Raw genomic sequence first — 16,709 nt, 5'->3', positions numbered from 1 at the left:
CCTCCACAGATCCTCACTGCCCTCTGAACTCCAGCTCTCTGTGACCCCTAGGAGACACAAGATCTCATACTTCTACTTAGGTGACTGCTGGTCACCATCTGGCTCCTATTCTAGCAGAAGGACCTCTGTAGGTATGTGTTGAGTGAATACCGCAGAGAGACCAGATGTGATCCAGGTGAGAGAATGCTACACTAGAGGTAGGAAGAAGAGCAGGAGACTTGGGATAGAAGTCAAAGGATAATTTGGTTGAAGGAGGTGAAGGGCACAGAGGAAAAGGTGATCCTTGGGTTTTTGGCTTGAACAGCTGGATTGATATTCACTAAGACGGGAAACACCTGATATTTAGTAAGATGGGAAAGGCTGGAGGGAAGGAGGTTAAGAAAGCAAAAATCAAGATCTGTGCTTTGAACATGTCATGTCGGGGAGGCCAATCCAAGTCGAAGGGACACGTGAACAGCTGGATGGAGGAATCTGGGGTGTGAGAAGGTCTGGGCTAGAGGTGTGTGTGTAGTGCTCTATGGCATTTAGATACGAGCAGCTGGCTGAGGTCATCAAGAGAGAAAGGAAACGGAGGACCCAGCTCAATTCATATGAGAAGGAAGCAAAGTATATTACTGCATGAGACGCTGAGAAAACGTGGCTACTACATTAGCGTTTCCTGTCCTATAAGCCACCTGCCTTGATTTCCCAGGAGGAGCTGGCAGCAATATCCTGTGTCCCCATGGCACACTGCATGTCCCTCCATACGGCACATTCCAACTCTGTGTTACGGTCACACATCCTGCACACTTGGGGCAGCAATTCTTCACATTCTCAATTTAGTTGATAATAAGTCCTTGTGTTTTGAATGAATGAGCCACGGAGTTTCAGAAAGGATTTCATAGAAGATAAAGAGGAAAAGCAGGGCACGGTAGTGCATGCATGTAATCCCAGTGTCTCAGGAGGCTGAGGCAGGAGGATCACAAGTGCAAAGCCAGCCTCAGAAACTTAGGGAGGCCCTGAGCAACTCAGTGAGACCCTGTCTCTAAATAAGAAAATAATAATAATAATAATAATAATAATAATAATAATAATAAAGGGCTAGGGATGTGGCTCAGTGGTTGAGGGGAAAAAAAAAGAAGGAAAAACACTGAACCTATTACATAAAGAAATTAAAGGAATGAATTTAAAGGAAATGAGTTCTGCTGGGCATGGTGCTGTACACTATAATTCTAGTGACTCAAGAGGCTGAGGCAGAAGATCACAAGTTTGAGGCCAGCCTCAGCAATTCAGTGAGACCTTGTCTCAAAATAAAAAAATAAACAGTGCTGGGGGTGTGGCTCAGTGGTAGAGTGCCCCTGGGTTCAATCCCCAGAAGTGGGGTGGGAGGCTCTGGGGGTTTATTCAGACTGAAGGATATGAAGCAGTAAAGAGCAGGAGGGAGGCTGATCTTCCCTTCCAGAAGGTTCAACAGTGGGCAATGCATCCTGCCACAAGGGGGCAGTGGAGAGCCGTTGCTGCCCTCCTAGCCTGAGGGCTCTGTTGGGTTACGCTGGTCAAGGGTTAAGGTTTCTTATTATGTTAAAAGCTCTAACTTGCTAATGAAGAGTAATGATCCAAAAGAAAACTGGATAAGGACAGAAAAGGTATTTCACATAAAAGTAAATGCAAATCACATGTAAACACTAATAAATGAATGTTGTTACTCTAAAAACAAAATGTATAACAAGGTGCCATTTTCATGAGCTTTTCTCCTTGATGTTTTTAACATATTTATTTTTCATTGGAGGTGGACACAATACCTTTACTTTATTTACTTATTTTTCTGTGGTGCTGAGGATCCAACCCAGGGCCTCACGTGTGCAAGGGAGAGCTCTCTCTACTATTGAGCTACAACCTCAGCCCAATGGCTTTTTTTTTATTTGAAAAGTTAGATACCACACCAGTAAAAATTCCAACCACTCAGAGAATACAATGAAATGTGTCCTTCCTTCCCCAGATGCAGTGCATTACCAGCTACCAGACTGTCGTAATCCTTCCAGAAAATACTCTGCGCGTGTACACACACACACACACACACACACACACACACTATGTCTCTCCCCTGCCATCCACAGTGCCTTCCCCTCTGCGCACAGGTTTCAGAGATGGTCTCACACAGACACGCTGTGCTTTACAAGGTTGTTTAGTACTCTTTAGTGGAGATGCACCACGGCTGACTTAACCAGTGTGCAAATGATGGTGCTTGAGACCACGTCCAGCCTCTTGCTGCTGTGAACAATGCTGCATGAAGACCTCTGCACAAACGCCGTGCACTGTGTGTCTGGGCTGGAGGCACTGTTCTCACACTCAGCTGTAATGCACAGGCTAACTGCACCGCTGTTTTGTAGGTATGCTGTCAAAGCGTCAATTTAATTTACAAAATGAGGTCGTGTACCTTTCTGTTTACTGACAATTCATTGTACTTCTTTTCCTTTTTCTTTTGGTACCAGGGACTGAACCCGGGGCACTTTACCACCGAGATGTATTCCCGGCCATTTTTATTTTGAGACAGGGTCTCACTGAGTTGGTTAAGGCCTCACTAAGTTGCTGAGGCTGGCTTTGAACCTGTGATCCTCCTGCCTCAGCCTCCTGAGCTGCTGGGATTACAGGCTACAGGTGTGCCACCACCTGGCAATTCACTGTATTTCCTTTTCTATGAATGTACAGCTCACATACTTTAGTTTTTTTTTTTTTTTTTTTTTTTTTTTTTTTTTTTTAAAGAGAGAGTGAGAGAGAGGTAGAGAGAGAGAGAATTTCAACATTTATTTTTTAGTATTTGGCGGACACAACATCTTTGTTTGTATGTGGTGCTGAGAATCGAACCCGGGCCGCACGCATGCCAGGTGAGCGCGCTACCGCTTGAGCCACATCCCCAGCCCAATACTTTAGTTTTCTCCTAAGGTTTTCCATTGGGATTTCTGTAGAACCCTTCACGTATCAAAGAAATTAGCCTCGGGCTGCTGGGCACTGTGGTGTTTTTCTCAGGTGGTCTTTTGACTACGCACCATTTTTTTCTTACTATTAACATTTCTGGGCTTTTTACCTGATGACTTTACGTTTTGTGTCTTTGATTGGAAAGGCTTTGCTGCTTGAAGATTCTAGAAATATCCCTCCTTTTATCTAGTGATCAGATTTCATTTATTTTACATTTAAACCTTGGATCTGTAGGGGTCTGGGAGTCGGGAAGGGGGCAGACAAACAGCTCTGGTTTTGTTTTCAGGATGGAGAGCTGGCAGCCCCACTACCACCATTTCCCCACTCATTTGGAGCCTTATGTTTACAACATACAAAAATACCATTCATATGGTTTTCGACCTTTTGGGTGCTCCCGTCTGATCCCCGGAAGCACCTTTCTAGCTATGTACATCACATCACTGTTTTAAAATCTGGTAGGGGCTGGGGTTGTAGAGCGCTTGCCTGTTGCGGGTGAGGCACTGGGTTCAACCCTTGGCAGCAGGTAAAAAAATCTGGTAGGGGCTGGGGATGTGGCTCAAGCGGTAGTGCGCTCGCCTGGCATGCGTGCAGCCCAGGTTCGATCCTCAGCACCACATACAAACAAAGATGTTGTGTCTGCCAAAAACTAAAAAAATAAATATTAAATAAATAAATAAATAAACAAACAAATAAATAAAATAAAGGTTAAATTCTTAAAAAAAAAAATCTGGTAGGATCAGTCCTTTTTTCTCTGAATTTCCTAGCTATTTTTATGTATTTGTTTTTCATATGAAATTCAGAATCAAGTTTTCTACTTCCAAAATAAATTCTGTTGATATTTTTATTGGGACCATATTAAGTGTGAAGATTAATCTGGGGACAGCTGCTATCTTTAAAATACTTGGCCTGGGGTGTAGCTCAGTGGTAGAATATATACCTAGCACATGTGAGGTTCTCAGTTGATCCCCAGACCACAAAAAACCAAAACACAAAAACCTTTACTGTCTAATAACAGATTCTTCCTCCCATTTAATCAAGTCTTCCTTCATATCTTTGATTACCGTTTTACTTAACATTGTTCCTACATAGTTCCTATTAGGACTGTGCCTAGGTAGTTTATCTTTTTTTTTTTTTTTCCTGTGGTGCTGGGGATTGAACCCAGGGCCTTGTGCGTGCAAGGCAAGCACTCTACCAACTGAGCTATACCCCAGCCTGGTAGTTCATCTTTTTAGTTGCTGTTGTAATAGGGTAATTTCTTCCACTGCATTTCCCAATTGCTTATTCCTGCATACAGATAAGCTCTTTTTAAAAATCATTTTATTTGTTTATATATTTATTTTTCATGTGGTGCTGAGGATGGAACCCAGTGCTAGGCGAGCGCTCCTCCACTGAGCCACAGCCCAGCCCACAGGCAAGCTCTGGATTCTTACGCATTTCACTGCGATTTCCGACTTTTCTCAATTCTCTGCCTATGCATTTCCTTGGTTTTCAGGTAAATATTCCAGGTATACAATCAAGTCATCTGCAAATAATGATTAACTAACTACCTCTTTCTTCTTTGTATATTTGGTTTTCTTTCTTCTTTGTTTTTGGTACTTGGAATTGAACCCAGGGGTGCTTTACCACCAGCTATATCTGCAGCTCTTTTAGTTTTTGCTATTTTGAGATAGGGTCTCACTAAGTTGCTTAGGACTTGTTAAGTTGCTGAGGCTGGCCTTAAAGTTGTACTGAGTACATGAACAGTACGTGCTTAAGAGTTCTATCAATCATGGGTATGGTGGCACACGTCTGTATCCCGAGACTCAGGAGACTGAGACAGGAGGATCCCAGTGCAGCCTCCTGAGTCCCTGGGATTACAGGTGTGCACCACACGCCTGGCATGTACACTATTTCTTTCTCTTGACTGGCATTGGCTAGAATTCCAGAATAATGCCTCATAATGATGACACTGACAACTATGTCTCCCTCCTGACTTCAATGGGAACAGTTCTAGGTTCATCGTTAAATAAGCTGCTGGCTTTTGACTTCAAATGTATTTTTTATCATGGTAAGGAGGTATTCAATCATTTTAATTTTACTGACAGCTTGTTTTGTTAATCTGAATGGATGCTGAGTTTTATACATGCCTTTTCAGAATCTCTGGAGATAATTATGTGGTTTCTCTCCTGTGATCCATTAATATGGTAAATAGTAATAATAAATATCCTAACAGATTAATCTTTGCAATACAGCAAAATACTGTTTTTTTTTCCATTTTAGAATGGCAAAGATGAGATTTTTAAAAAATGTTTTTTATAGTTGTAGATAGACAGCATGCCTTAGTTTATTTGTTTATTTTTGTGTGGTGCTGAGGATCGAACTCAGTGCCTCACAGGTGCTAGGCAAGTGCTCTGCCCCTGAGCCACATCCCCAGCCCCCCAAAGATAACAATTTTGATTATATCATATTAGCCTGGGTGGAGCTGGGGAAGAGCCATTCTTACATATTGTTGGTAAAAGCATAAGATGGTGTGATCTCATTGGAGGAAAATCACTCGTTTACATAAATTTACATATTAAAATTTCGAATGCTCATAAACAGGCTATACTATTGTTCATAACAGCAGAATTCTGGAAACAACCCAAGTGTTCTCCAAGAGGAGCTGGTTAACTAAATCACGTGCACTCTAACAATACACTTTGCAGCATTATTCAAAGAATACAGGGTTATAGAATGCTATTATATTGTTGTATAAGATCAAGTTATAGATCAATGCTTATATGAAACCAACAGGGGAGATGCACTTGCCTGTATTTACACAAACACACTCAAGAGAGACATATTATAATGCAAAATCATTAAATGTTGATGGGGGTTGTGGATAGGAGATGACAGCTAGGCCCAAGGGAGACTGAGAATGAACTTCTTATATTTTTCTGAATTTTAAAAAAATTTTTGAGTAGTCTATTACCTATACAAAAATTTTTAAACCTTAAAAAAACATATTGCTTATGGCCCCAAAATTTCACTCCTAAAAATTTACTACTGATAGGGACTGGGGTTGTGGCTCAGAGGTAGAGCGCTCGCCTACCATGCATGAGGCACCGGGTTCAATCCTCAGCCCCACATAAAAATAAAATAAAGATATTGTGTCCACCTATAACTAAAAAATAAATATTAAAAAAAATTACTACTGACAGTTTTGCTAATGAAAGCAAAAGCATACAGTATGAGGAAATTCAACTGGAGTGTTTCTAATAGTGTGACCAAAGCAACCTAAATGTCACTGGAAGTGGGTTAAACAAATTATGCCAAGTTGGGGTGGCGTGTTCCCAAGTACTAGCAACATTTTATTTTCTTAAACTAGGTGGTGGTGCATCAGTATCTATTTTAGAAAAGGTCTGTCATATCTCTTATTTAATAAGTAATTTTAAAATTGCAAGTATTTAGTCAATGAAATATCATTCAGCTGTGCAAGAGACCTTGGTAGAGCTGTATATTCTGATCTGTATTTACCTGAGACACTATCTGAGACACACTGGCACAAGGTGTTGAACAGAAAGCATGCTCTATGCTTATTCTTGTTTAAAAAAAAAGAAAAAAAGAAAGGAAACTGTGCTAGTTATGCATAGAAATTTCCAGAAGGAAATTCAAGTTGATAGTATGAGGATCTTAGGAGAGAAGTCTGGGATAGAAATAAGACTTTTCGCTATAGACTTATTTGGTCAGTTTGAATGATTTTATATATATATATATATATATTTTTTTTTTTCTTTCAGAAATAAAAAAAGTAAATATATATATATATATTTAAAATATAATATATATTTAATATATATTTAATATATATTTATATAATATATATTTAATATATATTTAAAAGTAAATATATATATATATATATAAAATGCTCACTGTATCCTCAAGATGGAAGACTAACTTCATCCAAGAGGCTGTGGAGAGAGGGTTGGCTTGTTTCATCACCTGCCTTCCCTGTCCTTCACAGCGGCGCACATCCTTTCTTTCCCTGGACGACACACCACCCCTACCTGATGACACCCAGCAGGAGCTGGGTCTGGAACACTCACTTGGGCTCATGAGGGGGTCCAGACTGGTCCACCAACTTGAACTCAGCAGCAAAGCCATGGGAGCGGGCGTACTCTAACAAGCCGCCCACGGGGTTGGTGTTCAGGTATCTGACGAGCTCACCGATCCTCCTGATCCTGTTGGGCATCCCAGAGTCCAGGTTGTCAAGTGATTCTGAGTTGGCACCTCCAGACTAAAGGAGAATCAGCCAAACAAAAAGGAGCCATGAACATTCAAAGAAACGTGGGCCACCCTGACCTGCTCCGTTGCTAGATCGCCCCACGGTGTTTCAGCAGGAGAAACGCCCACCTGGTCATCAACCGAGTTGGTGGCCTCCTCGTGCAGGGCCTTCATGGCCTCCTCTGCGGCCATCTGCTTTGCCACTTTCTTGCTGGGAGCACTCACGGTAGGGAAGGTTTGGGCTCCCACCGCCACACAGTACTGGAACCTGACCAGAGGGAGGAAGGTTGTGATTGCAGAGACCGGCCCAACTTGCTAACGTTCTCTACTACATGCGACTTCTTGTGCACATCACCTTCTATAGTCACTTCTGCCTTGCATAGCCGCTGCCCCTCGCCCACCTGCTGCCCGGGTCTCTCAGCCTGGCTCCCCACTTTCAACATGCAAAACTTTCCCCTCCTCCAGAGCCCTTCTCTCGGATATGTGAGTCCACAGACCCTCAGAGAGCTGCTCAGGCCCACCAAGGCCCTGGACCTTTCTGTCCCACCAACAGTGACCCCCACGCTACCAACCCCTCCTTGCCCTTGGTCCCTCTGGACTCCCGATTCCAGCTTCTCTGCTTTCCAAGCAGCAACCAGGTCCTGAAGGCCCTTCCACATGCAGCAGAAGAAACTGCTCAGAGACAATAAGCTGCCGTCTCTGAAGAGGAAGACGAGCCTGTCTCTGAGAAAGCCTCTTGGAGACACCGTCCCTCCCCGGACGTACTTGGGGTCATGGGCAGGGCCTTCTTTGGACAGGAGCCGGAATTCACAGGAGTTGCCCAGTTTGTGCATACACTCCAGCAAGGTAGTGACGGGGCTCTTCCCAGAAAACAGGGACGACGTTGAGGTGGCGGTGGGCTGGGGCTCCGCTGTCTGGAGAAAGTGAGACGAGAAGACAGAATAAAGCACGAGGAACTGAGACCAGGCCGGCTGCTCCGCCTCCGCAGAAGGGACGGACGGGGACTCTCGGATCCGTCAGTGTTAAGGGTGGCCTTCCCGGGCATGGCAGGAGAGAGTAAGCTATCTGCCCAAAGTGGAGACGGAGCACCGTACTGCTTCAGCCTCTTCCAGGCTTGACGTTCTGCACCTCCAGCTAGGCTCAAGGGGGCAGGAGGGGGGCTGGGAAGGAGAGGAAAGCGGGTTGGAGGTGGGCAGAGGAGGCGGGAAGCTGTCTTGGGACTAGAGACCAGGGCTTTTAGACCAGGATCGCTTCCAGGGGCCAGTTAAGATGCTACCCCTTGAGACCTGAGAGACGAGACCCACCTTGGGCAGGTCCCTACCTCCTCTGGCTCTTTTTCTGGGGAACAGCAGGACAAGTCCTCTGGCTTCCCACTGTCCTTGGCTTTGGCCTCCCGCAGTAGGATCGTCATGGCTTTCAGAGCTGCATCCTGCTTGGCCACCTTCTTGCTGCCAGCTTCCGCCGGGGGGAACTCGCGGCCACTGATGACAACCTGGAACTTAAACCTTGGCGGAAGGCAGTCAGACATGAGAAGCCAAGCCGGGCCACCTCTCTGCTCTTCCCAAAGACACCTCCCTCCCGCGTGTCCCACCCCACGGAGCGGACTTGGAGGGTAGGCCAGGAATTTCTGTCCGTTTGGAGGCTTGGCCTGTCCCTTCTTTTTTTTTGGTACCAGGGACTGAATCGGGGACACTCAACCACTGAGCCACACCCTCAGCCCTTTTCTGCATTTTATTTAGAGACAGGTCTTGCTGAGTTGGTCAGGGCCTCACTAAGTTGCCGAGGCTGGCTTTGAACTCTCAATCCGCCTGCCTCGGCTTCCCAAACCACTGGGATTATAGGTGTGCACCTGGCAGCTTGTCCGTTCTTCTAGGGAACAGAGCAGCCAGTGACTCTGTCCCCATAGGTCAGTGAAGCATGCACAGCCACCACAGTGGGTGATAGGAACCTTGCTCACAGGAGACCCCCCCATGCCTTAAATATAATAAGTTGTGTGCAATAAGCCACGGGCTAAAATCACCATTATAGTCTCGACAGCAACCCAAAAGCCTTCATCCTAAAGCAAACGAGGTGGACTGGCCTCCTCAGGAAGGTCCTAAAAAATAGAGAAGGCCTGGGGGGTGTGGCTCAATGGCATTAGAGCCTGGGCTCGATCCCCAGCACTGCAAAAGGAAAGAAAGAAGAAAGAGAGCAGAGGTGTGTCCGTATCAGTCTCCTGCTCTCCACACACTGCCGCTCATCGGGGCCCCCACTGGGTGGAGGGAGAAGGGGAGGATGTGGGAGGACGAGGGGCAGGCTGGGGAAGGGGGCAGAGGAGGACGGGGCAGCCTCCAGGGATGTTTGTCCCTAAGTTACCCCCAAAGATAATTCACTCTTAAAACGTGTGTTAAGTCATGCTAGACCTCTCAACTTCCTCCGAGCCTGAGGTGAAGGAATTTCCCTTGTTATAAAGAAAACCAAAAGCATTTGTTACGGGCTGCTAGACCCAGCCTAGGCCTCTTGTAGTCAAGCTTCTATATTTTCCTTAGCTCTTCGCTCAGTCTGGGTTTCATCTAGAAAAGGAGGTCAGATTTCTTATCTCCCAGGTCTTCTGAAGTACTTAACACGGCACCGATGTCCTATAGCTGAAGGTCAAAAAATTATTTAACCACAAAACTCCTGGCTGTCCCCCAACTCTGGCGAAGGGGGCTGGTGGGAAAAGGATGACAGCCACTCAGCCTCTGTCGCAAACAGAGACAAAACCGTCATGGCCCTGCCAGCTTCTGGACAGACATACCCCTCTTCCTAAGAGCTCCCCTGTAACGCCAACTTGGGGCCATTAAGACGGTCAGAGGAGGACCAAGGGCCAAAGGGGGATGCTCAGTCTGGAAAGCAGCCGTGTAAACGCTGTCCCACGCCACAAGGACGTTTGGGCCGATGATGGACCACGTAACACAACAGTGGACCCACAAGGTAATACTGCCCAGTGACCTGTGGCTGTCGTAGGCTTGTGTAAGCACACTCTAGGTTGGTACAGTGACAAAATCACCTAACAGGACATTGCTCAGGACGTGTCCCTGCACCTGACATGTAACTATAAAAGTTGGTGGCATGTTTCCCATTCTCTCTGGTTCTGTCCAGCAGCGGCTTGCAGCCACTCGGACTTGAGTCAATGGCTCCAGGTCCTTTCTGGGCCCACCTGTCTGTCTGTCCTGGCCTACGGGGCCAAGAGTGTAAGGCCCGCCAGCTGTCTGAAGGAACCTCAGGTGCTTCTCAGCAGTGCCAGCCCGCCTCTCTGTGCAGAGGAGGTGTTTAAAGTTAGACTACCACCCTCAGCAGGCAGGTGGGCGGGCGGGCGGGCCTGCCTCCCAGTTGAGGGGGTGCACCTGGGCTCTCTGCACACGCCCTTATCCTGGTGTGGCCCACCCTTGGCGGTCCTGTTCCTGTACCTGGTCCAGGAACCCAACTCGAGGGGGAGGTGGGGAGGGAGTTAGGTCCTGGCCTAGGGCCTCAGGGGCAGGCGAGACCCGGTGCCTGAAAGCCGAGATTTCTAAGGAAGCCTCAGTTCAGCCAAGAGTCCGTCTCCCCCTTGGCTCGGCCAGGATTCTGGTGGCTCCAGGCCCACTGCCCAGAGAATGGGCCAAAGGAGGATGATTCAGCCAAAGGCCAAAAAGGAAGAGGGGGACAGGGCCACCGAAGGGCACCGCTCACAGTCGGCCGAGGCTTGTTGGTCCGGCCCTAGGCGCGTCCGGCAGGGGCTCACCGGGGCTCGTGGGGGGGCCCGCTCTGCTCGATGAGGTGGAACTCGCAGGTCTGGCTGGCGAACTGCGCGTACTCCAGCAGCCCGCTGACGGGGTTCTTCAGCTGGCACTCGGTCAGCTTCTTGTAGGGCGAGCACCGGGGCAAGCCGTGGCTGTAGAAGGAGGGCATCTCCATGATGGCTCGGAACTCACCCGGTGCCGCGTGGATGCTATTCAAGTCATCCGGGATGTCATCTGTGGCCCACTGGCCATTTTCAAAGTCAACATACCCTGCTTTTGAGGGGCCATTGTGATAAACAGGGGGCCTCAGTTTCATGGGCCCTGGTCTGGGCTCCTGTCTACTCTCTAACCTTATGAGCGGGTCCTGCCCATTCTCCGCTTTTTCTGTGGTCATTGTATTGTTTGGGGCGTTGGGTGGGGGGAGGTGATAGGTGGGGAATGCCGTGTTCCTGCTGGTGGCGGGGACAGCACCCTGGGTGGCCGCGGGAGCACTCTGTGTGTTCCTCTTGATCTGCATCCTCTCTCGCTTCTTGTCCGTCAGGTACCAGGTGGGGATGGCCCCTTGCCGGTAGACGTCGCCCTGCTTTTCCATGTCGCACAGCACTGCGTTCACATCTCGGGCTCTGGTGAAGCCGATGTTTTTAGCCAGACTCAGGGCGGAGCAGTTAGACACGTTGAACAGGTAGTCGCAGATCTTCTCCTTGATCTCAGCCATGTCCACAGGCTCAGGAGGATCTTCTGAGTCAGATGTGGGGTGACTTTCTTCAGATTCTGAGTTGGGCTCTGGGCTTGGGGCTCCCTGGCTCTGAAGGTCGGGCTGTACCAGTGTGCCGGGCTGGCTCCGGGCTGGAACGGAGGCCGCAGCGCTCCACAAAGGGGGTGTGCCCTGCTTCCTGTGCAGCTGACCCTTCTTTGCCAGGGAGTACAAAGCTTGATTGACCTCTCTCTTGGGGACCCTGAGCTTCCTGGCCAGCTCCTGCGCTGTGGTGTCCTTCCCTTCCCCGAGCTCCTTTAGGAACTCTAAGACCCTTTCCTCCTGGCCCTGACTGATGCTCAGTCCCTGGAAGCGGGAGGAGAGCCGGTCAGCACCTCTCCACGGCAGGCCCCTGCCACCTGGCAGGGGAAGCTGGGGCACTGCCTGCAGCCCCTGACCTCTGAGAGGCACGCCGCTGCAGACCCCCCAGATCTCAGGCTGCCTGGCTCTAACAGGTGGTCCCGGAAACCTGGGCCAGAGTCCTGGGGGGACTACTGGTGGTGGCAGGGACGGTGCCTGCGTTCCAGTCAGGGGCACTTCTGAGAGCCGCCCCTTGAGAAACTCTATTTGCTGGAGCCGGAAGCTACCGGTGCGCGATTCCTGCCACGGCTGCTGCTGTCTGGCCTTGCTGTGCTCATAGCCGTGGCCAGGGCGGGGGCGGTGTCCGTTGAAGAAACACCCCTGTGGACAGAGGGAGCAGAGGGATGAACCAGGCTGCAGCGAGGCCGCGGGGTCCCCTCCTGACCCTGCCCGGGAAGACGTTCCGGTTTCCAACAGGCTGAAAAGGTGACAGTCATGGGCTTACGACCTCGCTGGGGTGACTTAGCCACCTCTTAAGTACTGCCTGGGGCCACCAATGGCACACAGGGGACAGGAGGCGGAGCACAGGGGCACCCAGCCGGGGTTCGAGTGCCCCAGCCTCTCCAGAGACCTAACTAGTCTCCCTTTCCACAGCCTTTTGGAGAGTTGACAGGAACCTTCCCACCAACGCCAAGAGACCCTCCGGAACCCGAAAACAAATCGCATTTTGTCTTAAAACCAAAACCAGAACCCTGAAAAAGGAAGGGCGTGAGGGGGCTGCGGATGGACAGGGCTCCCCCTCCTTGAGCCAGGCTCCCCCACGTGTCAGCCCTGGTTGTAAAACGGAGAGGGCCTGAGCGGGCCCCCTGCTTGTCACTGGCCTCCCACGAGGCTCACAGTGTGGTTTTAGGGAAGCTGGAAGGTGTCCTTACAGGACTGGCACACTGTCCTTGCTCCTCAGCATAGTGCCCAGGCCTGGGATTGGGAGGGAGCCCTGGCACTTCTCCCAAGCACCCGGGCAGGGTCCCCTCCTTACCCTCAGCCTCCTACCCTGCCAGCTACCTCCCAAGGGTTGCTTCCATGGCCCCCCCTTCTGAGCTCTGCTGTGTGAGCACAAGAGACCCCAAATTCTCCTGTCGCCATATGTGCACTGCAGTGGAGCAGCTGTGGCCCATCCACCAGGGCCCTCCATCTGGGGCTCTTCCTCTCCCTGGTGCCGCGTACTGAGTGTGCAGCAGGCAGGAGGTGCTCATGGGGCTGGGGGTGGCAGGAGGCACTCTGCTTCCTTTGCCCAGGGCTGCAGGCTTGGGAGGGGCTGCACCTCGTGTTTATGTCCCCTCCTCCGGTCCTCCTGAAGGCTCCAGGAGCAGCTGCACCCCTTTCTTCAACAGCTGTGCTTTCTACTCCCCACAAGTAGGGGACGTTGGCATTCTTGCCGATGATTCTGGTTGTAGGGTTCCTTGATCTCTATGAAGGTGACCTCCCTCTCCTCTTTCAGCCACATGTCTGGCTTATCCAGCTGCCCCTCTGATATCACCATTAATGCCAACCCAGGCCACGGCTGACCCCTCAAACCCTGAAACTCTTCTCCAGTGGCTGGCATCTTTTTTCTAGAAAGGGCCAGAGAGCTGTGCCATTATAGCACAAAGCAGCCACTCACAGCATGTCAACGTTTAGGGACGATTTCTTTACCGGGATCTCCATTCCCCAAAACAGGGGTCAGCTGTGGGCTGCACTGGCCGACTCCTGCTCCTTTCTGGGGGCAGCTTCCCCACGTCTCTGAACGCTCCCTCACTCTGCCTGGATCTATGGTCAGTTTGCCTCTCTACCCAGCACCCACTGGGCGCTGTCTCTTCACCCAAGCTTCCGTGGAACTGAAGGACAATGACTGTGCTAACAGGTGCATACACGTCCTGCTCTTGAGCCGTGGCTGGGTCTCCACTGTTGGCCACCCAGTTCCATAAACTGCACGGGCTCACCACAGATAAAGCTTCTTCTTCACAAAACTCTCCTCCCAGGATCTGGTGACACAGCATCAAAGATCATCTCTGTCCCCTTCTCCTGCCCTTTCTATACCCTCAGTCCCCATGGCTTGTCTAAGAGTTTTCTTTATATTTTGTCCACTAGGTTGACGTCACCCACTCCGCCAACCCAAGCCAGCCCCCTGAAGCAACTCGCGTCTAGCCAGCTGCCACTTCGCACCAACTACCTAGATACCTGTGCACTCAAGTAACCCTCCATTACCTCAAATGCCACATATTCTGGACCAAATTTATCATTTCCCTCAAAGCCACCCTCCTCTCCCGTTGTCACTGTTCACGGCATCCTTCTCGCAGGTCACTAAGGCCAGGGACCTGGCTGTCTGCCCTCCTTCCTCACGGCCCCTCTAAGCCGGCGGCTGCCTTGCCCTGTCTGGCCCACCACCTCTGGAGGAACTGTGTCCCATTCGGGTTGCAGCCCCTCGTCACTGCCTCTTACTCAGACTACACAGAAGCCTCAAGTCCTTCTGCTCCTCTCCCGCCACACCAGCGCGGCACCTCTGCCCTCCACGACTGGCCCTTTCCTCACAAATCTCCTAAAGGCCACTTTCTTCAGGAGGCTCCTGACTCCCACCTCCCTCAGCCCAGAGTCCCCTCCTGGAACTCCACCCAGTCAGCACCTGCTGGACCACTGGCTTCATCATAGCTTTAGATTTTTTGATCATGGCATAGATACAGTGTATCTGAAAGGCCATTAACAAGGTCAGGCGCCCAGAAATCACACCTCCACTCCCACACAGTGCCCATGGGGGCTGTGGCTGACTCCACAGGGAACTCTTGGGGGACAAGGACTAGGCTACGGTCACCTTTGTCTCCCCAGCACCTGGCACAAAATTAAAACCACCAAGCAACACACATGAATGCGTGAACAAGGCACCCAGGCAAGCAATGGCACCCCCTTCCTCACTCCTCTTTTTTGGGGGTGGGGGAATTCACTGAGTCCAGGGATGCTTTACCACTGATATACATCCCTAGTCCTTTTTTAAAAAATTTGAGACAGGTTCTATTTATTTATTTACTTATTTGTAAAGGGACCTTTATTTTCTTCATTTACATGCGGTGCTGAGAATCGGACCTAGTGCCCCCCGCTGCTACGCAAATGCTCTTCCACTGAGCAGCAACCCCAGCCCTCGCTCCTCTATTGTATCTCTGTCCCCCCATATTGCTAGGGGCAGAGATGTTGTGTGGACACAGTGAGCACCCCAATCACAGAGCTGGATTATGGGGATTTTTAGGGGTTTTCTGATTAGCTCTTTGAGTACCTTTCAGAAAAGAAAACTGTTCTGAAGTCAGTTTCTACCAGGTGTTTTCTAGAGTCAAACTGCTACTCTCAACCAAAATCTGGCAAATCTTTGAGTACCCACCTAAAAAAAAAAAAAAGGTTGAATAAATGATGAAACACTCATGCTGTGGAACAGTATTCACACGGGGTTTAAAAATATGGCCGGGGGGGGCTTGGGTTGTGGCTCAGTGGTAGAGTGCTCGTCCTAGCATGCACAGGGCACCGGGTTCGATCCTCAGCACCACATAAATGCAAACTAAAGATATTGAATCCACCTTAAAAAAAAAAAAATATGGCCAGGGGGGTGGCACACACCTGTAATTCCAGTGACTCAAGAGCCTGAGGCACGAGGATTACAAGTTTGAGGCCAGCCTCAGCAACTTAGTGACACCCTGTAGTTAAAAAAAAAAAGGACGGGGCTCAGTAGTAAACTGCTCCTGGGTTCAATCCCCAGTGTGTGTGTGTGTGTGTGTGTGTGTGTGTGTGTGTGTGTTTTAGATCTATTTGTATTCACCTAGAGAAAATTTAGGAATATATTGACTAAAACAACAACATAAAAGCAAGTTTCAGAATACATATACATTATTTTTTCTCTTTTTTTATAAATAAGGAAAAACTCATATGTATACATGTACGTATATAAATGTACATGTGCATAAGCTAGAATGAATTCAGAGAAAAAAGAGAAATGATACGTGAATTTTTTCACAGTTATTTTGGGGAAGTTGTGTTAGAGGGGGAGGGAGGGTCATTGTCTTCTTACCCCTTTCAGCACCCTAAAAACCAAGTCCCACTTTAGAACAGCCATGCAGATAACCACCAATGGTGTGGGAGCGACAGGTAGGAAACCTGCCCATGGTGGTCCTTCCTAAACCCTCACCCCACTTCTCTCCCACTTCATGTCTCTTTACTGAGCAAACTGCATAACAAGTCATCTGACATTCACAGCCTCCTGGATTTCATTTTAACTTAGCCTCTTATATTTAGAATCAAGAGACTAAAGCCCCCCACCTTTACCACATGGCTCCACAGCGCCACCCTCTGGTATGTCTGAAGAAATACTTCTTCAAGTCAGGTCTCCCTAATCCTTTAAAGAAGGGCCTTATTTATTTTTTGGTGCTGGGGCTTGAACCCAGGGCCCTGCACATGCTAGGTGAGTGCTCTTATCACAGAACACTTCAAAGCTGGGAGCAGCGGCACGTACCTGTAGTCCCAACTATTCCAGGGGTTACAGCAAAAGGACTGGAAGTTCAAGACCAGCCTGGGCAATTTACAGAGACCCTGACTCAAAATAAAATTTAAAAGGCTGGGGATGCAGCTCAGTGAAACAGTTGCTTGTCTACCACGTGTGAGGTCCTGGGTTCACGCCTCAGTTTCACAAAAATAAGTAAATA

The 16,709-nt window shown here is 49.0% G+C and overlaps 1 protein-coding gene and 1 non-coding gene across 4 annotated transcripts in view; both read right to left on the bottom strand.

Moving 5' to 3' along the window:
- The window catches only part of Adar (adenosine deaminase RNA specific), a 49,310-nt gene that overhangs the window by 10,849 nt on the left and 21,752 nt on the right, over window positions 1-16,709 (bottom strand). For all 3 annotated transcript variants that reach the window (XM_046421956.2, XM_046421954.2, XM_046421955.2), the window contains exons 2-6: window positions 10,943-12,375; window positions 8,522-8,705; window positions 7,966-8,114; window positions 7,330-7,468; window positions 7,023-7,213 (exon numbers count right to left, since the gene is read on the bottom strand). In XM_046421956.2, the coding sequence (XP_046277912.1) occupies window positions 7,023-7,213; window positions 7,330-7,468; window positions 7,966-8,114; window positions 8,522-8,705; window positions 10,943-11,655 (1,376 nt within the window). In that variant the 5' untranslated portion in view covers window positions 11,656-12,375. The remainder of the gene's footprint in view (window positions 1-7,022; window positions 7,214-7,329; window positions 7,469-7,965; window positions 8,115-8,521; window positions 8,706-10,942; window positions 12,376-16,709) is intronic.
- Window positions 4,093-4,165, bottom strand: Trnaa-ugc (transfer RNA alanine (anticodon UGC)). Its single transcript has one exon. It is a non-coding gene; the product is annotated as a tRNA-Ala (tRNA).

Source organism: Marmota monax, unplaced genomic scaffold (assembly GCF_021218885.2).
Source record: "Marmota monax isolate L192 unplaced genomic scaffold, Marmota_monax_Labrador192_F-V1.1 WCK01_AAM20220418_F8-fsc00108, whole genome shotgun sequence".
NCBI classification, from domain to species: domain Eukaryota; kingdom Metazoa; phylum Chordata; class Mammalia; order Rodentia; family Sciuridae; genus Marmota; species Marmota monax.
This window is presented reverse-complemented; position numbering and strand designations above follow the sequence as displayed.